General features: G+C 45.2%; 1 protein-coding gene across 1 annotated transcript in view; it reads left to right on the forward strand.

Annotated features, from left to right (window-relative positions):
- The window catches only part of LOC119390951 (neprilysin), a 143,618-nt gene that overhangs the window by 46,765 nt on the left and 74,014 nt on the right, over positions 1 to 22,839 (forward strand). Inside the window, exons 2-4 of the mRNA XM_049415440.1 lie at positions 13,079 to 13,153; positions 18,360 to 18,482; positions 21,908 to 21,988. Of these exons, the coding sequence (XP_049271397.1) occupies positions 13,079 to 13,153; positions 18,360 to 18,482; positions 21,908 to 21,988 (279 nt within the window). The remainder of the gene's footprint in view (positions 1 to 13,078; positions 13,154 to 18,359; positions 18,483 to 21,907; positions 21,989 to 22,839) is intronic.

Here is a 22,839-nt window from a genome sequence, read left to right on the forward strand (position 1 = left end):
AACCGCCTCCTTCGAAGGATAAAACTTCGCCCTCTTCAGCACTGGTGGAAAGCCAAGCGCGTCGGAACTTCTGTAGCGACTCAGGAGAATGCACCGGTTTATGTGAATCCCCTGAGAACGAACACAAGCAGGACACCCATGCGCCGCCGGAAAATGATGGTGGCCGCAGTGCAACTCCAAGTGACCTTTGTTCTACAGTCAACGCTGGGCAAAGTGACGCCTTTACCACTGGGCAATGCCCAAGGAAGGTGAGTGGCATGGCACCTACACATTCTGGTTCGCCTCCCCTCTGTGCGACGAGTGCGAATATTTTGGACTTGGGACTGTTTGTCTCGAAAAGCAATAATGTAAATGATCCAGAGACGACGGAGAAGCTGCTGCTCAATCCGTGGACCCCTCCGGCTAACTATGATTATCCAGCCACAGGGAAAAGGAATCTGAAGTTCCAACCTCACTGGGTAGATCGTTACCCATGGCTTGTTATTCAGAGAAGCTTCAAGGAGCATTATGCAAATATTGCGTAGTCTTCGCAAGCGAGTGTGCAGGAAAAGGGGAGCACCAGCGCTTGGGCTGTTTTGTAACTAAGGAGTTCACCAATTACAAGAAAGCCATGGACGCCTTTAAGAGCCACGCATCCAGCAGTTATCACGCCATGTCAACAACGCTATCGGAGAACTTTTTAGCAGTCCGGTCCCGCTCACAGCATGACATCTTAACACAACTTGACCACGGTCTTAAAAAGCAGGCGGAAGAAAAACCGCAAGAACTTGCTGCCAATAATAGAAACAATCCTTTTCTGTGGCAGGCAAGAAGTACCGCTTCGCGGCACAGACGACTCTGGTCCGATAATATGTCTGAAGTGCTGCCATTGAAAAATGATGGAAATTTCCCGCGCACTGCTTAGGATGAGAGCAAAATGTGGAGATGCCGCCTTGAGAGCTCACATGGAAACATCTCCGGCGAATGCGCTGTACACGAGCCCAAAAATTCAAAATGAGTTGATCACCCTCTGTGGTAAAATCATACAAAGAAAGATAGTTGAAAACGTCAACTCAGGTTCGTGTTTTTTCAGTTCTAGCTGACGAGGCCACTGATATATCTCGCACCGCCCACATTTCCCTATGTGTAAGGTACGTTGGACACGACACGTCGGGAGTGCCCATACTTAAAGAAGATTTTGTAGATTTCGTTCCCGTGTACGATCTCACTGGCAAGGCGCTGGCGAGCACAATCCTGAACAGCCTTAGAGGTCATGGCTTTGACCTGAACCTACTTTGCGGGCAAGGATACGACGGCGCGGCATCAATGAGCGGCCACCTTAACGGTGTTCAAGCCTTCATTCGTCAAACAGCGCCCAAAGCGTTGTACGTGCATTGTAGCGCCCACTCGTTGAACCTTGCTCTGCTTCACGCATGCAAACTCCCCAGCATCCGCAACTGTTTGGGAACTGTATCCTCAACCTGTACGTTTGTGAGAGCTTCGCCACAGAGGACGAACCAACTGCGAGACAAAGTAGAAGATTTAACACAAGAAAAAAGAAAATCAGTTCTCTCCTTTTGCCAAACAAGGTGGGTAGAGAGTCACGATGCACTTCAGCGTTTTCCTTGAACTGTACGTGCCTATTGTACAATTCCTCGAATATTTGGAAGAAGAGGCCGCGTCGTCTGATACTTCATCAAAAGCTTCTCAACTGCTCAATGCCATTACGAAGCCCGAGTTTGTCGTTTCGCTTCAGATCTGTAGCGACCTCTTCTCTTTGACACTGCCACTTTGCAAGTTTCTTCAAAAAATTGACTGTGACTTGGCTCAAGCGCGCGATCACGTAAAGAATGTTATAGACGTTCTTTCCACAAAAAGGGCTAGTGCGGAAACGGAATTTAATAAGATTTTTCTGAAGTCGCTCTCTTTGCTGAAGATCACAAATGTTGAGATGGCCCTACCACGCATCACTGGAAGGCAGATGCAAAGAAGCAACGTACCTTCTGCTACTCCCGAAGAGTACTACCGGAGGAATGTGTATTTGCCTTTGCTGGCTGACTTCGAAAATCAATTAAGAGATTGGTTCGATGCCCATAAGAAGGTCGTGGTTGGCCTTAACATGCTGCTGCCGAAATTCTGCGCATCGGCTAGCCTTTCTGATATTGATGATGCAGTGCAGTTTTACCTTGGCGACATTCCGTCCGCTAATGTCATCGAAGCAGAGTTCACACTGTGGGTGAACAAATGCTGCCAGATCGAAGAAAAGAATCGCCCAGCTTGTGCTTTACAGGCCTTAGAGATGTGCAACCGCGACTTTTTTCCGAACATCCACAGCCTACTTTCTATCCTGGCGACTTTACCCGTGTCGACGTCGACCCCGGAACGGACTTTTTCCACACTGAGAAGGCTGAAGAGCTACCTTCGAAATCATATTGTTACGAGGCATTCTGCATGAGCATGCCGTGGAGACAACCCAGGGATGAAGAGACAAAGAAGAAGCTGGAATGCGGCGCGAGATGCTGGCAGCCATTCGGTGCCACAGCTACTTGTAAAGATTGTAATATACCCGCTTCTGTCCTCTTCAGTGTATTCCTGATTCCCGTGACATTTGGTGGAGGTGCAATATGAACAACGACAGATTGACCGGACTAGCACTGCTCAGCATCCATCGAGAACTTCAAGTGACCCCAGAACAAGTCCTCACAGAATTTTGCAAGTTGCCGAGAAGGAAAAACTTCCTCGTTTAAACTTCCCTCTATGTTTCAAGAGTCGATTAAAGCTAAACCCAGCTAGCCCAGCTTCAACCCTTCTATTCTTTCCGCAATTACGAGGAAACTATCCAGCAAGCAGAATGTGCGAACGGTAACAAGAAGATCGGAATGTCGGGCGACTTGTTTGTTTGCTTGCATACATACTGTCACGGACTGCCATTTTTGCGACCCGGCGTAACGGCAAATTAACGGGCGCCGCACTCCCCCGCTGACCGGTGGAAACCGTTCGCTCATGAAAAGACTGGTCTTTAGTGCAGGGAAGTACTGAATGGGGTGTTCTTCTTCAAACGTTAGTCGCCGATGTTTGATCCTTTGTACCTACGGCGGCGTCGGCAGGGTCGTCAAAGGCCGCGATGCACCCCGAACCAGCTGTAGACTGCAGACGCACCGGCTGAAACCAAGGAAACTGACCATTCCCACGGGCAAAACTGCTTGTGGACAAGCCGTATGAGAGAACCCCAACAGGTTGTCACTCTCGCTCAGTTGAGGACCCTCTCCTAATTAAAAAGGGACGCGGTCAATATATTTTTAGGGTGGAGTTCTAACAATGAAACGTGCATGATTGGACCCATGTAGAGGTCTCTTTTCCCCCAGGACGAGAATGAGGGGACACGGAGGTCGATTTAAGCGCAGGATTTCGCCTTGCTAAGCAGGTCTAGTTGCTGACCAACATGGTGTAGAAGGAGATCAAGAAGTATCCCTTAAGTGGTTGTGGCTCCGTATCGGCTGGCCACCTAAACTTAGCCATTCGTCTAGTTGTGACGCGAAATTAACGTCTGTAACGTAGGGCATCGGTACTTGAATCTCGAGTAAGTTCAATCTGCCCAGAGATCGGCTTCAAGCACTAGCCTACCGGAAACACCAGCGCTGCAACACCGCCGACATCGCAGTTGTGCCAGAACTGACTGACTTCTTGCATCCGATCTGACTCTCTGACTCTTGCATCCGATCGTCGTGGACTCGAAGCTGCCGGTCATCACAGGTATCCCTTCACCTGCTTATACCTTCGGACTTTCTCATCTGTAGTTTTATTGTTGGTTAGTTTTGTGTAGTTTGTAATACTTCTCTCTTGTAAGCTGATTTATTGATTTTATATGTATTTTGTTAGTTGGTATTAAGTGTTGTACTAGATTCCTCGTGCTGCAATATCACTAGAGTTTTGTTTTTCCCCACACACGTCTCTGATCTCTTCACTGTCTCTGCTTACGTACGGAACGACCTAACCTGCTGCCATTCCCGTCGCCGACTTCGCGCTGGCGACGCTAGAGTGGCAGCTTGTAACACATACATACCGTTTTTGTACCGTGGTTACATTGTGTTACTTCATCAGGAGCCGTTGGTCGCGGTGTCCCCGGCTTTGGTGGTGCTATTGTCCAAACTTATTTCTTGCTTTAACCAGAATTTGAGGTTGACATACCAATTTCTTTATTTGGGTACAAATAATTGAAAAGTACCATCGAATTATTACAAGTAAGCGATGTACGTGATTTATTCACAAAAATAAGCCAGTATAAATCTTAAAAAATGGCAGCCGTTCTACACGCAAACCCCCCCCCGAAAAAAATTCCTGGGTACGGCCCTGTCATCAGGCACAGCATCAACAAAGTGCGCACATAATGCCTTACATGCGTTTAGCAGGTACCACGGCTCTCCGTAGAATGACGAAAAATGGCAGAGTGCCTGCTGCCCTACTTCTCAAAAATTACAATGATTTATAGCGTAGTGGGTTCCTCGCAAGTGCACTTGTATTGGTTGCCAAGGAAGCCCATAAGCGCATGATCCATTTCCTCGGGGTCTCAGTAAAATTACAATGATTTAGAGCGTAGTGGGTTCCTTGCAAGTGCACTTGTATTGGTTGCCAAGGAAGCCCATAAGCCCATGATCCATTTCCTCGGGATGCATGGACGGATGAATAAACTTTATTTCGGTCCCTCGGAACGCGCCCTAGCACGTTGCGGGCCGCTCCCACGTCGGAACAGAAAGACCAAGTCTCTCTGCTGCGTCGCGGGCCCGTTGGACTGCCCGTCTCAGTAAAATTACAATGATTTATAGCGTGTGGGTTCCTCGCAAGTGCACTTGTATTGGTTGCCAAGAAAGCCCATAACCACATGATCCATTTCCTCGAGGTCTCAGTAAAGTTCTTCGCCCCCACCCCCCCCCCCCCGTCTCTCTTCCACGTCAACGTATGTTATACAGCATCACGGGAGAGGGAAATAGCGACCGGGCGTCACCCAATGCAAATTACATAACTGGTGGGCCGTTTAAAGCTTCCAACCCATTAAAAAGGGCTGAGCCATAATTCTTCATTGTCATCAGTCGTCGCTTCAACAAAGTGCACATAATGCCTTACAGACGTGTAGCTGGTGCCTCGCTTCTCCGCAGAATGACGAATAATGGCTTAGTAGGGTTCCCAACTTCACAAAGATTGTGATTTATGGTGTAGTGGGCACCTTTCTAGTGTACTTGTATTGTAGCCCCAAGAGAGCTTAAAGGGGTACTGACACAAAATTTCGCGGCCGAGATAGCCTGCTGGATCGATTCCCGTGTACGTGCGTGTACCATCTGCAAAATATCGACAGCGAATAAAGCTTGGAAGGTATTTTATATGAATTTTGAAATTCGCGAGCGCGATCCAGCATTATAGGCCGCACCTAGTGCATCGACACCCTCGGAGGTGACCCGAGGTGACCCCCCTACTTCCCCCTACGTAAGCGTTGCAGCCGGTACAAGTTACGATGACGTCGTAGCCGCCATTTCTGTTTTGACGCGCTTCCCGACGAATCGCTCCTCGCCAGCGGGTCAAAACTGAAGTGATTCGCCACGTCGAAAATTCCTTCGACCCCCGCCGCAAGAAAATCGTCGCCATCAGACAACGATGAGCCCGACGACAACAGACCGCGCGGAAATGCGCCACCTTAGTCACTTATCACGGCTGGCGGGACTACCACTTTTAATGCAATTTTTTACAAAGATCACCTCCCAAAAAATAATCAATATTTTGCACTATAAATGGCTGGGTAAGTTAAATAAGACATGCTTGTTTTGGAGAAAAGGTTATTTCAACGCTGGCTGCTCTTGAAAAAAAAGATTTTTTTGAGTGGCCTACCACCTTAATAAAAAGAGAGAAGTACAAGTCGATATTTTCTCATGCGAAATTAGAGCGTAGCAGGATTCTGGCGTTGGCGGCGCCGAGTCTCTGGCAAACCAGAAAAAAAAAAAAATACGGCCCGGATTAACTACCGAAAGGTCAAAGAGGAATTAAGGAGGGAGGTATTTTATGACAAGTAAAAAGCAAGCAAACAAGCATGCGCATTACGGTTTGAAGCGAGGTCGGGAATTGAGATTGAGTAAGGAACAACAACGCAATTGCCGTGGAAGCTGAAACAACGACAGAGCACGTTGTAATCGGATGTGGAGAAATCCACCCGGTTACTATACGTTTGGGCACTAGCCTACATGAAGCATTGGGTTTTAGGGAGAACAATGTAAGTGTAAACACATCCGCAATAAAAATAATTAAGTAAGAGACTGTTACAGGATTGCTAGTGGAAAAGTATTAAAGGGCAAAATAAATATTGGGGAAAGTAAGGTCATTTTGCCGTAAGGGCCCTTACGCAGAGAGTTGGGCTATGGATTTATGCAGTCTTTTTTTTTCTATAGTAAGATCAATTTAATAGAAGTTCACAAGGCATAAGGCCGACTTAAAGAAGAGTGTCTTATTTCTTATTATTATTTTAAGATTGATGACGCACAGGTGCTCATAGCATATATCCATCCATATATGGCTGAGGAGCCTAAAAGCAGTTCGGCGGCAACGAAGCACTTGCACCTAAAGTCGCTAGATTTTTAAAGGACAATATATATATATATATATATATATATATATATATATATATATATATATATATATATATATATATATATATATATAGAGAGAGAGAGAGAGAGAGAGAGCGACTTCCACTGAGCGCGAAAATGAAACGCGCGCGTAGTCCATTGGACTACAGTTCACTGTAATCGCTCGATTGCGCTCGGCCGTGGCATCTCCGGAGCTCAACTGAAGGGCGATATAAGTCTTTCGAGTACACGAACTGACAAGGGACTTATATAACAGGAGAGGCCCCGTATAGCCCAAAAAGTTCCTATAAATGTTGGCCCATTCCCGCGCGCTGGGAGAAAAGTGTGTAGGAAATGACACCTGAGTGTCCATATGCACTGGGCACAATGGCGGCGTTGCTATGGTTACGTGGCGCGCCTTGCTGTGTAGCGGCGGCTGCATGTGCGCTTCCGTACGTGCTTACGTAGGACTCGTACGGAATCGTGGTTGATTTTTTCTGCCGCGTTGTTGTCCCGGCGGTTATAGTACCCACCTACATTTATAAAGCCTGTTGGTATAGCCACGGGGTCTGAGCAGTGCGTGGAGGCGCTAGAGCGTATTTCATCCACGGTACCGTGCAGTGGATGAAGCAGATGAAAGATTTCAAGTGCTCAGCGAAATCGTGCTAAGGCGCCATGACAGAACGGAACCACTGTGCTCTGCACGATGAACGCCTTGCAGGTCAGTGAAAGCAGTGTCCACGCTTGCAACAGCGCGCAGGAAACATTTGTGGCCCGCAAGACGAAATGAGGACATCATAGTTTCGTGTTCTATATGTTTACAGTAACAACTTTCTTGTGCACCTACTTACGATGCTCGCTTAGCAGTGTGCTCCCAGCACAGAGGGCACGCGTTCAAGTGTGGTTGGCACATGTGCACCGTGCACACCAGTTGCGCAATGCTGACACCGGTGGGCTTTTACGTAGAGCACGGGCACCAGGTGCCGCGTGAGAAAGGCGCAATCTTAGCGCAATCCAACCATGCGGGCCAGCGCAAAGCCGATCGTATTTCCTCTACAGTGCGTGAATAAAAGTCGTACAAACATTGACACCACAAGCGTCAGTAGTCCGCGGCGTTCTCTTGTGCTTGCATCCTTGCCGGCGCGCTCTTGCTCGCCACATTTCCCCGGTGCTTAGCCCCCCGAAACACGTGTTTGTGCTCCTACGCCAAGTACGAATCGCCGAGCATTCTTTAGTGCCGTGATGAGAATGCGCGGATTTTTTCGAATCGTATCGGCGCATCTAGTCTGGCTGAAAGCCCAAACAGATGGGAAAAAAAAAACAGCAGTATAAAATTACAGCGTTTGCACGCGCTTGGTCGTCGAAACAGTAATTTGGCCGGTCGGCCAATAAAACAGCTTCATTTTCAAATAAGCAAATAAAAGCAAGTTCTTGCGGTATAATTTAAAATGTTCGTATAAACTTTCAGCGCAAGAGCAGAACACTCGGACGAAATGATTTCGCCAACAGTAGGTAGTTTTAGAATAGCGCACGCTAAGTTAGCGTTATCGTTCGCGCCCCGCTATTTCCGTCACTTAACGGGAGCCTGCAAGCGGTTAGCGCACGACGCATGCGCAGTTGCGCGAAAAGCCAACGCGAAGCTTTGCGTACGCTATTCTAAAACTGCATATCGCGCTGGCCCGGCGTGTTCCGTTCCGTCCGCCCCACGGCCACGGCACGCGTTCCGTTTGTATCGGATTGCCACGGCGATGACCACGGCATGCGTGTTTTCGAGCCGGAGAGAGAAACGTGCCTTCTAGTAGAAAACATGTTGTACAGTGCTGTTCGCATGTAAATAAGTGAAGAGGATCTGCCTATTCGCCGCGAGATCGGGCTACAGGTGGCAGCACCGTCGCCGCGCTAGTGTGGATAGGCGGTTGTCGGCGCGTATACAAACGTGCACAACAGCGCTTCGTTGTGAGCGATGTCATTCGATTTCCGGCAAACAAAATGCGTTGACTGCAGCTTTGTGGTAATATGTGCGCTCTTCATTCTCGAATTAATGCACGAAGCACGCCGAACGTTAGAATTACTCGTGAGAGAAGCGCATTCTGGCAACGAACGGGTTGCTCGCCTTCGGCGATAGTCGGCGTTTTTGCAATAGGTGGCGTTTTCTTGTTGTTTTATTTGTACATGTTTAGCAATTGTGTTCCACCCACTACACACTGCTGTAGTGCGCGACTGAATTAACTATTTACTTCTTGTTCATTTGGATGCCCCTCAACAAAAACAAAGCCCGTATTCCTGCACGATGAGTTTAAATAGCACTTTGTGCACTGTGTGCTCAAACATTCATTCGCATTTCTTATTCAGTTCTCCATGAAATATAGGACAGTTGATAGGTTTACTGAGGAAAGCTTCGTGGCTGACAGCGCTTTAGCGCTACGGAGACGTTTCACACGCACACGCTTGTTTTTATTCCAGTAACATTACACAAAGGTAAGTGTAAAGCACGGAAATTTCTTCTATTGATTACTTGCACGACAGTTTTGGAACAAAGGTCCGGTTGTTTCACGGGACCAAAGTACGTTTTTTCATATGAATAATGTCCGCTGCCTTCCGTCAATCTAAACAACACAACACAAACGCTCAAGATAATGTAAAGAAAAAAAGATGTGGCTTCGCGTAAAATTACTACGACATATGCCGTTTGGATTAATTTTGACCATCAGCGCTCTTTAACGCGCACCTTAATCTAAGTACACGGGTGTTTTTTGTATAAATTTCGCCACAAGTTAAAATTGCGCAAGGCAACTCAGTTTTGCGATTTCCGTGTCATTTCATTTTCTGTTCTTTTTAGGGGACAATTTAAGTACCGAAGTGTCAGACGTGAGTTAACAGAAATATTTCTCTCTAGTGAGACCAGGACCGTACACAACTAAATCTCCTCGCGTAACGTATAAACAACACCTAACCACAACGCTCAAGTACAAGCAAGCCTTTTTTTTTACCACCGCGCCGCTAAAAGGCTATATTCACATGACATTTAATACTTCTCATCTTTAGGCCAACGCCAGGTGCAATGCGCTTGAACCACAGAGCGGCACCTACACTGATATGACTCTCGTGAACGGAGAGTACGACGACCACACACAGCACTCTCGGCAAGTGCACTCTCTGATCTTATTACAGTACATAAACAGCCGATCAAGGCCAAATGCTTCTTTACATTGTGTTAGGCATACGTACGAGCGGTTAAAGTTGCACTAACACAACGGAACAAACCGCCTTTTGAGGATCTGCATGACGTACGCGCACATGCAAACACAACGGGGCTAGCAGACGACGCATGGAGCAATCTACACTAGCCGCGGTTCAGCCAGAAGCCGCTAGGCGGCGACTCCGCTTGATCTCGTGGCCATAGTCAATATGGCCAACTTCCGGCTTCACGAAGGTACACAGTCCTTACTTTTCTGTAACCGATCGAACCAAGGCTTCACAGAGAGTGACGTCAGGGCCCCTCCTCAGTTGTTCCTTCCTCCGCGTTTTACAAGAACGTGACCATGCTGCCATCTGACAAGTATTCAGACGAGGCGGTGCAGATCGTCAACGACAACAAGTTCGAGGAACTTGTCGCGCGGCAGTAACAGCGGTTTACATTTGTGATATGCAAGCAGTTGACGCTGCTCTGAAAGGTAACCATACCAGTGTCAGGAATTGCTTTTGCTGTGCTCTACTACGCGAAACGTTTGTACCGGTGGGCGCTTTAGAACGATCTACACTCAGACATTGTCGGCTGTTTCCGCAATAACCTGTGGCCCCGCAGCCAGACTTTGACGACTGAATGTGGCCGAAGCGTGACAAAATTGAATGTATATAATTCAGTTGGCGCCCAAGCATATTGATCCAACATGCAAAGTTCTGCCCTAGTGCTCCGCCAACTGCGCATTTGAAGGATATGAAATGGGTGAAAGTGCAGGACACACTTGCGAGCCCTGAAGTGTCGGAAACACTTGCTACCATACCGGAATCTAAAGCAGGTGCTTGCTCCCATGCACCATCTCCAGAGTTTTCTAACCGTGCTACAGTGCCCTTGCGGTGGTGCTGGCGAAGTAGCGCATGCACAGTGGGTCTGAAGAGAGAGAATGTATTCTAGAAGTACACCCTCGTTATTTCCTTGCGCAAAAACAGCCATACTTTTGTGGCTTGTTCTTGGAGAGAATGTATGTGGCTTAACGTGAGGAAAGACCCTATACAGGCTTCATTTCAGGAAGGAACCACATTAAAAGAGCGGTGACAGAAAATTTGTGAACCTCTGTTTTTTGCTTAATCAGTGGCTACTGACTCGTTAATAGTGGCAGCAAAACTCATTTGCCCCAGTGAGAGACGAATGTTTGATTATATGCTCGTATGTTACAACCGGAGGGGGTTTCGATTTTGAAGAGCGCTTGGTGACCCCGTGGCGTAGTCGGACTACTCGTTAACAAATACTATCGGGCATAGAGTTTCCCACAACTACCTAGAGGGAAATTGCTGCTAGTGAGCTGTGGCATGCCTGGAAATGACTGTATATGTGCGTTTCGGAGTTGGCTCTGATTGGTTTCGTTCACAAAGAGCCCGGACACCTCGAAGGAGCGTCTGGCTTCAACGCGTTCCTTGCGTCAAAATGGTTGATTTCGTACTGAAGGAGCACGTAGTAAGCTATTGCTTTTTTGTCATTGCACAGAAATGAGTTTTATCTAACTTTGGAAACTTATGGGTTGATGTATAATTTTACGAAGCGTAAAAAGTAACGAACGGCTGCTAAACATGGACTGCAGATGACAAGGCCAGCGTTCACTCTGCGACTGCTCGTTGTCTGTTTCTTTCTTTTGTTGTTTGGTTATGCCGTAAATATGGGTGGGCTTTTATTCTAGAATATAATACGTGTCAGTGAGCTCCATTTATAAAAGTTTTGTTTCAGAGAAGCATTATTTACGCAGTCGTATCCACTTTTTAGCCGAAGCCTCGCTCAACACCAGCCTACAAAGCAACGGTGCCCGTTAAGAAATTCGCATAGACGGTGGCGCCAGATTTCCCTCTAGGTATTATTGTGAGAAACTCTATGCTATCAGTAAAGTTGCAAGGCGGGCTTGTCGGTACAGCATTTTTGAATAACTATGGTAGCACAAAGGTAACGGGACACAAGAAGAACACGGAGACACGCACACAGCGCTGCACTTCCAACAAATGATTTATTTTTGGGCACCATGTGGTTCTTGTACACTTATTTTGCGCACAGCTTTTTCATATTGCACACAGAAACAAAATTCATTTATCGCACCTTTCAGGTCATGCGCAGGTATTGTAGCTCTTTTCTTGAGAGTGCAATCGACGGACTGCTGACACATGCACTGCCAGCCCTATCTATCCATTCACCTTCCACAATTAAGCATGTTACTTCACACCCACTCCTACCTAAGATGGCGGTATCTTGAAAGCATGGGTAACATTTGCATTTCTTGCAGTGCAGGGACAGGAATCCATCTGGCGGTGTCTTGTTAATTTTATTGCTATGCTCATGCAGCCTGTCATTACTGCCCGTCTGGCCTATGTAACTCTTTCCACAACTTAACCGAATCTGGTATACAACGCCTGTACAACAATCCACGTATGTATCTGTTAGTGTGCTGTTTTGCACGTTTAGTTTTCGTCACTCCACTTGGATTAGTTTTCTGGCACAGGCTACCTAGTTTATTTGGCGCCGAAAAAACCACAATGATGTCTGCGCACAATGCCAGATATTCATCAAAAGAATTTTTTGGAGTGCTTGACAGTGAAAATCTAATTCTTTGGTCCTGTTACCATTTTAGCACACACCTGAGAGTTTATTTTCTTGCGCTAAACAACCCGTCAATCTTTTCTCCAGCACCAACATGTTTTAGGTTACGTACCATTTTGTGCGCATGGACAATCACTGTCAAACTTTTTGCTTTTATTTGACCTGCTCTCATTCTCTTCTTTCTGCGTTTTAATTCTTTCGCTAGTTTTAACTTCTTTCCTAACAGGCAAGACAGAGAGGATGAGAGTCTGAGGAAAGCAATTCAAATAAATGCAGAAAGTTTGCAGTCATTCAGATCAAGGGGTACAGTTGCACATCTTGGGATTGGACAGCATTCCACAATTCTACAAGAGGATTGTCGATCCTCTATTGCCGATGCAATAGTCAACCATTGCAAGTGGCAAGGGTCAAAATATCTGCACACAAATACAAAACCATGCTGCCTAAATTGCAGAAGGTGAAGCGAGGCAGTGTCACGTACGTAATGCACCTTTCCACGTCAAAATGATAGCAGTGCTACCAAAGGTAGCATTTGTGCCGATAAAATTGTTAAATATTATTTATGTTTTCGGCAATTTACGCGTATGCTCTTTCAGCAAACATTACTTGGTTTTCTTTATTGTTTTTGGGAAATTCCAAGCATTGGTGTTTGCATATATCCATGGTGTCTCTTCTTTTTGCCTCTTTGCAGCTTGAGCCTTCAGGCTTCACGTTCCCATCGTACGAGTACTATGCCGATGGCAAGCCCGACAGTTTCGCCGGAAAGGTAAGCATGGCTGTTTTGTTCTGCGCTTTGTTCGTATTGTGTTCTCTGGGATGCGTAGCTCGCAGGAAGCATGCTCGAGTGAATCTGCAGTGGCGAATTCAACCTCGGTGGATGCCAGCTGATTGACTGCTACTTCCCCCCTGTGCCATTTCCCCCTCAAACAGCAGAAGGACTGTGACAAAAGCTAAACAACACTTAACATCCAAAGCATTCCATAAACTGCTGCCAGGTGCAAACATTGTGCCCCATGGTTATGCCTTGTGGTGAATGGCATAAGATTCACTACAGTGTGGACACATTCCTTTCGGTTGGCAGAGCAAAGGGTTAGCTGGCTCTGCTGCGGCCTTAATGTGAAATAGCAGATAGAAACTCGAAAACACTATTACCAAACAAAGACACTACAGGGCCTCAGCGTTATTTGTTCACAGTTTTCTTAAACATTTAAGCTGAATGATTTTTCTAATTCGATTCTCTAGACATTATTTTTTGTTGTACTGTCGGTAATGCACTGTGGGCCTTCAGGATATATTCAAATAAAGAAGCTATCTGTAGACCACACAAAAGAATATTATGAAACGTCACTTTATTTTTTATGTGCTCCTGTTACCTTAGTCATTATGTTAAACTAGTGTGGACATATGCTTGAATTTTGGTTAGGATGAGGAGATTGTGTGTCACGTGGATTTAAGGAAGCATGCTTGCTTTCCATACATGAGTAATCATTTTATTTTATGGTGACAACGGTACCAGGATACGTGGCGCCTCTTCACGGTAAAACAGCATCAACCAATCTGTGTACCATCATGTAAGAAAAAGCCACACAGGGAGGTTCATTAGTAACGCAATTTTCTTTTATTATTAACACATTATTTAAACATTATACATGGTACGTAGCAGGACTCCATCTATCAAGTTGTGTTACTGTCACAGTAATCCATCCCCATTATGTGTGCAAGAAATCACATCGAACACCTAACTGATTGCCGAAGTTTGCGTAATTAAAAAATTGAGACCATTACATTCTGTGAAGATGTGTGGCCAGTTGAGCTGACAAGGGCACTCCCGTCTCTGCTCTCCTCGCTGTTCTTCATAAGCGTGCTGCTACTTGGGCATTCTCACAATGTACGGCCGAGGCCTACTTGCCACGCACAACCGTGGCAGTGCAGCACCTCAACACGACTGATGTGGCGAAACCGACAGGTTTTTTCTGCTCCTTTACATTGTTCCGCCACTCCATAGAGGGCACAAAGGGTTCCCCTTTGATTCTTCAGAATGCTTCGAAATACACCACTGATCTCAGGGGGCACTAGGCACTTTTTGTATACAGATGGGCACTGCAAAATCAAGTAGGTGCGTTATTTACAACTCCGCTGTAATATTGAGCTAATTACTTCACGAAAGGCATTGCAACTTACGAATTGTAGCCAGGGATTCTAAGAGTCATATTCACTTGCATTAGATTCTGAGGATAAGACCAGTTTTGATATATGGGTTCTCAAAGTTTGAAAATGGCTTATGCAGCCGACCTATTCTCTTAGGCCATCATCTCCTTGTGGTGGGATGTAATACTGCACTGTGCCTTCACTTGCGTTTTTGACCTTCTTCTTCTCAACTGATGCATGCTTCCAGTCTGAATGATTCGAACAATGTCCACATATCTAGAAAAGTAATTGTGTATGTCAAACATATCCCAACTATTTCCTTGTCCTTTAGTCACCCAGCTGTGAGCACTCGTTTCTCAGTTTCTCCCTTTTTTTAGGATTCACTTTCCAGTGGTTATTTCTTACCCTTTTCCCTCTGTAATTGCCTTGTTCTTGAGGGTACAATATTATAAAAAGAATACCTGGAGCACGCTTAAGCTTGGCCTCCAGGATTGCAACGTGATAGTGTAATTGGATTCTGCTCACATTGCCTTCTCATTGCATGCCACACTTCGCTTCTCAGTACACACCTCAGTTGTGCTTTGAGAAAACGAACATTTGTGTGCATGATATCAGTCATTGTGAACTCTCCTAGGGTGCTACCTAAGTACAGTTGCAAAGTGCCTACTATGCCGTAATTCATCATTCCGTCAAGTAGCAAAATGCCTTTACACATCCGTATACACAAGGCAATATGCGTGCGCACCTGCACAGCTGTACACTTCATTGATGCAGCTGATGATGATGATTACTTATGGCCAAGTGCTTTGTAATGGGTGGGTCTTTATACCACCCACTCGCATCATTTGCATGTTGTGATGTGTGGTGTGGTTCTACGCGTCTGCCACGCAATATTACATGTGTAAACATGACCCCTCGCACTACATGACGCTTGTATCGAGTTTTTTTCCAGAGCAGTTTCAAGCACAGGCGCAGCTCTTTGGTAGAACACTTGACTGCCAAACACAATGCCAGGGTTCGATTGCAACTCGAACCCCTGATTTTTATTGTTTGCATTCATCGCAATTTGACACTGACAACCAACGCCACCAACAACATAATTTCTGTGACACGTATTGAAATAAAAAAGAAAGTTGCTCATGGGACATCCACCTTAATTGTCTATTTTTAGCATGCAAGGACAACGCATTTCTCAACTGACATCAACAGCCTCTGCCAACTAACAGCTACTGACGCTTTGTATGCTAGAGACGTCAGTATGCTTCATGAGGTGCAAGAAATCCACCGGGGCCACTGAGATCACAACACAGGCACATAGAGACGTCAGTATGCTTCATGAGGTGCAAGAAATCCACCGGGGCCATTGAGGTCACAACACAGGCACATAGTCATTCGTGAAACACAGAAGCCATTCTCTCTTCTAGCTGATTCCCCCACCAGTTTCAATTTCTACCCTGCTGATAGGGGCCTCACCTGCAGGCTTTTTTGTGAGGTGTAAGTCCTCACCCACACTTGACAAGCGCCAGAGGATTAGTGTGGTGGCTGGAACTAGCAAGCATCGCCGTGGTCCTATGAGGCCATAGTAGTAGTTTTGGTTCGACCAAACTAAGAATGCTCAATAAGGTTGGCTTGTTGGTCATTTTCTTGAACAGGAATAGGTGCGAGACAACGCGGCTAATTATAGAAGCATAGAGGTACTTAATGATGCGTGTTCCAGCAACCCATTGATTTCTTTATCCGAGAAAGAGTTACAGTATCTGTCTGCAATGTGAATTAATTAGGCCATTTCGAAAAGTGCCTCGTGGTTTACGGGTTGATTGTGTGACAAAATGAAATGCACATGTGTCACGTGGTGATGGGGAGAGTTACAACTACTGCTGGAAAACGGAAATAAACATTTGTTGCAAGTTAGTGCTATGTGTCGTCGTAAGTTTCTTTCTGGTGTCCATCTCCTTTGCCGTGCTACGACAAAGTTTAAGAAAAAGAATGTTCAGTGCATTCCAGTGAGACGCATTTCCCCAGAACAGGAATTGGCCTTCCCGGTGCAGTATTTGCCCTCCACCTCCGACATGGCACTTAGAATTTACACTGCTTCTTGGACCCTGGTAACTGTCAGGCATCTCACATTGGCAGTCGTCAGACTTGTAATGCAGCAGAGGGTGCTACGAATCACTGGATCCAAATACGCTGTAGAGCCTCACGATGCTCAACACATGAACTTTCTCAAGTAAAGCTAGGCTAGCAAAGTTCCTTGTAGAGCCAGTGGGATGTCATTGGCCTTAGTGAGGTTAGGAGAACTGGGAAAGCATATACAGTACTGGCGAACGGCCACCTCGTCTGCTCCCTAAGAAGAGAGAGAGTATGGTGGGGGGTTTCTGATCGGCTAAGAAATTGCAGGCAACATTGATCCTACAGTACCAGGGAAAGGGTAGCAATAGCTAGGGTGAGACAGACTTTTTATTGTTGTTTATGTATTTACAAAAATACTGCAGGCTTGTGAAGGGCCCATGCAGGAGGGACATAGTGTAAGTACAAAATGTAACAAACATTGAGAACAATGTAAGTGTGCAAGAATAAATAAGAGAACATGGCACATAAAGTTAAGCCACAAAATAGTGAGTAATGCGCGGTGCAGAACATGAACATTGAAGTAAGTATATCGAGGCATTGTACAGAATCTAAGAAATTATGATATATTGTATGAGCAATTAAGTCAATGCTATGTAGAGATGTGAAAGGTAAGATATTCCATTCAGAAATGGTTGGGCAATATAAACGACAAGGAAGTAGAATGATTCTACAAAGATGTTGAATTAGCAATGAGAAGGTTGTGAACCCAGTGTGCTATAGTCTTGGCAGATTTCAACGTGAGTGTAGGAAGAAAGCAGCCAGCAGTCAATAATCAATCCTGAGAATGGCAGCAGAGAAATGCTAATGCAATTTTCAGTATGAGGTTGACCCCGTATAATGGACACCTTCCTCCAAAAGCACAGAAGTGGGAAGAGCCCTAACAGTAGGAAGGAAGCTTCGTGTTGTATGGGGATCCATGGAGGGTAAGGAGTGGAGGGTAGACACATTTGGGCCTTGTTCTCTCGAATAAAACAAGACCAGAAGATAGGCCAACCTAGATTTTAAAACACCGATGGATTAAGGATTGCCCTTGCAATCGAACATGCTGCTGTAGAGCAAGAAGATGAAAACAACATTAAGGAAATGAATGAAACCATAACTAGGCTGATTTCCAATTGGAGTTAGGAATAAAGCACCAAGGCGAGTAGTAGGCAGGTTCTCCCAAACCATTGAAGACCGACTGAAGGGACGACAGAAGATGAGTCACTATCTCAAGGGATGAAAGGGAATTTTCTGAGCTATTAAAACAAGAAAAAAACTCTGAGACATGCGAAAGCTGCCAAAGAGATAGAGGCAGCATCAGAGGAGCTTAAAGGAAACTGCTTAGCAAGTGCCAAAATGAATACACGAAAACAGAAGCTGGGCATTGTTGATCGGTTGCATGGTAAAGCTAGCTGAATACTTCTACTCTGAATTGTACAGCTCGTGAATATGTCATCCACCCGTGAAATAAAAGTCGAACTGGACACACGTCTACCTGTAACGAGGCCATATGAGACACATCTTGTGAAAACATATGTCTCGCTTACCAGTGTCTTCTTGCAACCCATGTGGTTGTTTTGGTATTGTGATACTGTAAATTAGTAATACGAGGAAAATCATTTTTCTCTCGAGTGTCCCTTTAGAAGTATTCCGATGACTATAAATTGAGAGGACATGGGAATCAAACTGTTTGACTTGCACGACGAACGTAGGTGCTGGGCCACTACCGGGAGCTGATTGAGCATGTTTCTGGCCACCTGCGAGATGGACCACCGACCCTGGCCAACTCGGTGTTGGCCGACACCATCATCAACTACGAGCGACGACTGCTCGAGGTTTGCTCCCATTGCTCTCTGTTGTGCAAGCGTATCAGGCTTGCCAGTTCTGCTTGCAGTAAGCGTGCTCGGGATTCTTTTTTTCACCGAGTCACTTGTAGAATGTCCCGGTCGCTTGTCTCTTTTCTTGGGGGCTTATTTGCGTTTTTTCTGCAAATAAAATTATGTTAGTGCTCATCATGTTTACCGATAGCACGTCTGTCGATGACTTTGTGTAGGTAAGCGTTGAACTCAAACACACGTCGGGGGAGTCAACAAGTAGCGTTACTCATGCACTGCCAAATGTGCTATGAACAGAGTGTCCTGCTGGAGACCATGTTAAAAAGTATATGTGCTTTTGCTCACGGTTGCACATATTTTCGCTGTACAAAATATTTAAGGTTACTTTTTTACCTTCCCTTTGTATTTGAGTGACTTTTATATTATAACTGAACAAATATCTTCAATAATGCGAAAACTTATTAAGCTTCCACTTCTTTTGGGCTTCATTTGGGATGATTATTTACTTGTCAGCTGGGCAGCATCTGGCAACTCTGAAGCGCATGATTCTCCAATATTTCCTTATGCAATGTCATAACAGTGGCATTGCACACAAAGTTTTCTTAGCTTTTTCATTTCTTGGTGCGCAAATATTCCACATCTCAAATCCACTTTGTAACCCACTGTTGCCCACTTTGTAATTAACAGAATCACGCTGCACACTGCACATGATAGTTTTGGCTTGGCCTTAGACTTACTACAAGAAACATTGGGAACTCAGATTGCAGCAATAGTGCTGGTAGCACCAACAGAACTATTTCTGTGTTGCGTTATTGTTCCTGCAGAAGAGAAGAAATAAATTCCGTACACATGTGAATAATTGTTACTGCCAACACTTTCTCGCTAGCTTGGCTCTGTAACAGGCAGTGCGTGTAGTAGCAACCTCTAGGATGTCAGCTAGATAGGAAATCAACACTAGCTAAAGGAGCCCCCGTAGCACAGCCCAACCTGCCACCAGCATTTATAACCAAATACTGAAACGCACTCCCAAACATAAATAATATCCTCCATAAGTAGTATCCAATACTGACAAGCAACGAGCGCCTTAGAAAAGCGTTTCCCGGAGTACCAAAGTTCGTGTATCGCCACAATAGGAATTTTAAGGACATATTAGTGCATTTAATAAAATACGTTGCGGGGCTAGTTGGTGATACATTCTTATTTAAAAATTGTAGCGCTATATTAGACGAGGACAAGAAGAAAGGTACATGACAGGACGGGCGCTAGCACCCGTCCTGTCATGTACTTTTCTTCATGTCCTCATCTATTATAGCGCTACAATTTTTAAATAAGGATATTAGTGCATGCAAAAGTAAGCCCTCATTTAACTGCCCACATAACACTTTGTTCTCGTCCAAGATGTAAGACATGCGAACACCTTCAAGGTGATGTTGTTGAATGATTACGTCCATCATATAAAATCTAGTTTTACCTGCACTAGTTCAAACCTTATCTACGTGATTGAATGTTCATATTGTCAAAAACGGTACATTGGCGAAATGGGACAGCCTGTTAATGTTAGATTAAATGGGTATCACGCGAAGAAATTACCGAAAGCAGTGGCAGAGCATTTTAATGTAGCAGGTCACAACTTCAACGATCTGAAACTTTACATACTCAGTGAAACTTCCGGTCCCCAAGAGAGAAAATATACAGTCATAACTTATTCACTAGTTCAATATACTCAAGCCAGTAGATATTAATGTTTCTAAGGGGTCTCTTGAATTCATCCGATATGGTACATACACAACGAAAACCAATGAAAGTTAAGCCCTTCTTCTAGGCATTTCTATTTCTAACTTACCATTGTTAAGTGGTGCCCCCTCTGACAACCACAATTCAGCTAAATGTCGACCCCCCCCCCCCCCATTTTTTTCTTCTATGCAATACCTCTTCCTTTTCTGTTTCACCCAATTCGTCATGGCGGCCTCTCCCCCACCCCGCTCGCTTTCGCAGTTGCCCTCCTTCTCCTTTGTTTGCATTGGAGGAGAGGGTACGAAGCATATACACACAAGCGCTAAGGAAATCAGTTACAGCCTTGAAAAAGACAAGTCCACTTGTCGAAACGTGGGCTCGAGCACCCACCCCCTGTTTACGGATTTTTTCATTACCCAATCTTTGTGGCACATACCCGTTTATGAGGACATTAGTTTCGTGATACAAGATACAAGGAATGATTTGCTAAACAGCTTTGCTGTTAAAATCAATGTTCTTCAGCTCATGCACAACTGCGAGTGGTCAGGAGTTGGTGGAGCACAACTCAAAAAGCGTCGAGAAGCAGAAAGTGCGATGATGATGCAACCTGTAATGGTATCATTTCATGTCAATCAGAGGCCGCCATAGCTGCCACCTGAAACAATCAGAGCTGTTACGATGGTGAGCTCTACAGGGTCCAGAGTAGTACTCTGTTCCTGTGTACTTTGTTTGTGTGCAAGTGGAAACAAGATGAGGTAATGCTGGGCAAGTGTCGACTGATGTCCTGCTTCACACAATCAATTTAGTATCTTTATCCCTCTTCCTTTCTGCATTCTAGCCCTGGAAGCAGCACGGCTGTCTTTCTTGTCAAACATTAGCTCTTATTTTTAATCAACTTGTTATCTGTAAAGGGTGGGCTGCTAAGTGTAAAAGTGACAAAAGAGATGAAGCTTTCGGTGCTGCAGGCAATGCACTGATGTAGCAAATATTTGGAAGGACCGTAGAAAGCAGGAGGGAAATAGGAAAAGAAATAACGAGAGGAGTGCGCTTGTTTTGGAGCTTGAAATGCTAGAGGAAAAAAAGCATCGAACTGTGTGAGACAATCTGCTGACACAGATTTTGTGAATATGCCAAAGGAAAAAATGACGCAACTCTGTAAGCCAAGGCAAACAATTTCTGAAGAGCAGCCAGAGAAAATGATACTGATAGTGAAATGGCATCTAAGAATGAGATTTTAGCTTAGAAGAACTGAGCGTTGGGCAAGTTTTGGTATTGCATTCCGGATTGAATTTTGCACAAAAAACACGAACACAAAGGGAAGAACCACAAAACGAGCGCAGCTAACAACTGAAGGTTTATTGTCAAAAACCACACATATGAAGAAAAAGAAAAAGGAATGACACATGGCGTTGGTTGTTCTGTTCATGTTCGTATTGTTTGCGCAAAATGCAATCCGGAATGAGATTTTAGAATCCATAGAATACTTGCACAATACTTTAATAAAGTCTCTTTTGCCCCTCCTTGAATTTTGGCCCTCAGAATCCTTGAATTTCCTTGAATTATTAGTCGGATATTCTGTACAAACTCCGAAAGTATGTGCACATAAAACATTGCCCTGTCAGGGATGAAACCTGAAAATCAGATGCATCAGTGTCTATTTGCAGGCACTAACCGTGGATTGTTTTGTGCAGCGACTACGTCCTCGGGAGAATGTGACCGAGGCTGACAGCCTGCGCACTACCGTGGCACAGCTCACACGCCTGGTTCCCATTGTGAGTGCCATTGATAACAGCTGTCCCGATTACATGATCACGTCCACACTTGGTGGTCATGCCTTTCAGTGAAACTTGAGCTTCTAATTCACTCGATAATAAGAATTTTTCTTTCAGGGATAAATAGAAGTTTGGCTAGTTGGTTTTGGTCGATCTTCATGTTGTGCGGAGTGAACATTACATTCATTGTGAAGTCATTGAGTGGACAACAGTGCGGAAAGAAACATGGACAGGACAGCTGCTCTCTTACAATGAAAGGTTTCCGAATAATTGGAGGGGCGTCATAAACAAAGCTGATACGTAAACACGCTCAAAAGTTTCAGACATACTGACGCCTAGTAAGATAGCAGAGTCCTTTATCTGTCAGCACTAGGACTATACACTGATACACATGCCTGATAAAGTGTGTGTTTGGCCAGCCTGAATGATTTCTCTCACCGTTCTGTCACCAGAGTTGTTTACAGTTGTTGCATTGTCACAAAGTGGTGCACAATCACAATCTTTGATGTGTGCACGTAGGTGCATACCATTTTCACTATAGCCTTTAGAGATGAGGAATGCTCCCTGAGGTGGCTGTTTGCACACCGACCAGTTTTGCCAGTGTAAAATTTTTACCGTAGCTTAGCAGGACCATTAAATGACCTCAGTGGCACAAGTCACAAAGGGCTTTACATGTTTCTTCTGGCTTGTTTTTTTTTTTTTTCTTTTTTCGCTTTTTCTTCGGCGTGGAACATGTACTAAGAAGCACAAACTAGATACAGTAGAACCCCGCTGTTACGTTCCTCACTGCTGCGTTTTCCCGGCTGTTACGTTGTTTTCCGCCAGTCCCGCATAGCTCCCATAGGATACAA

The sequence above is a fragment of the Rhipicephalus sanguineus genome, chromosome 4, assembly GCF_013339695.2.
Source record: "Rhipicephalus sanguineus isolate Rsan-2018 chromosome 4, BIME_Rsan_1.4, whole genome shotgun sequence".
Classification (NCBI taxonomy): domain Eukaryota; kingdom Metazoa; phylum Arthropoda; class Arachnida; order Ixodida; family Ixodidae; genus Rhipicephalus; species Rhipicephalus sanguineus.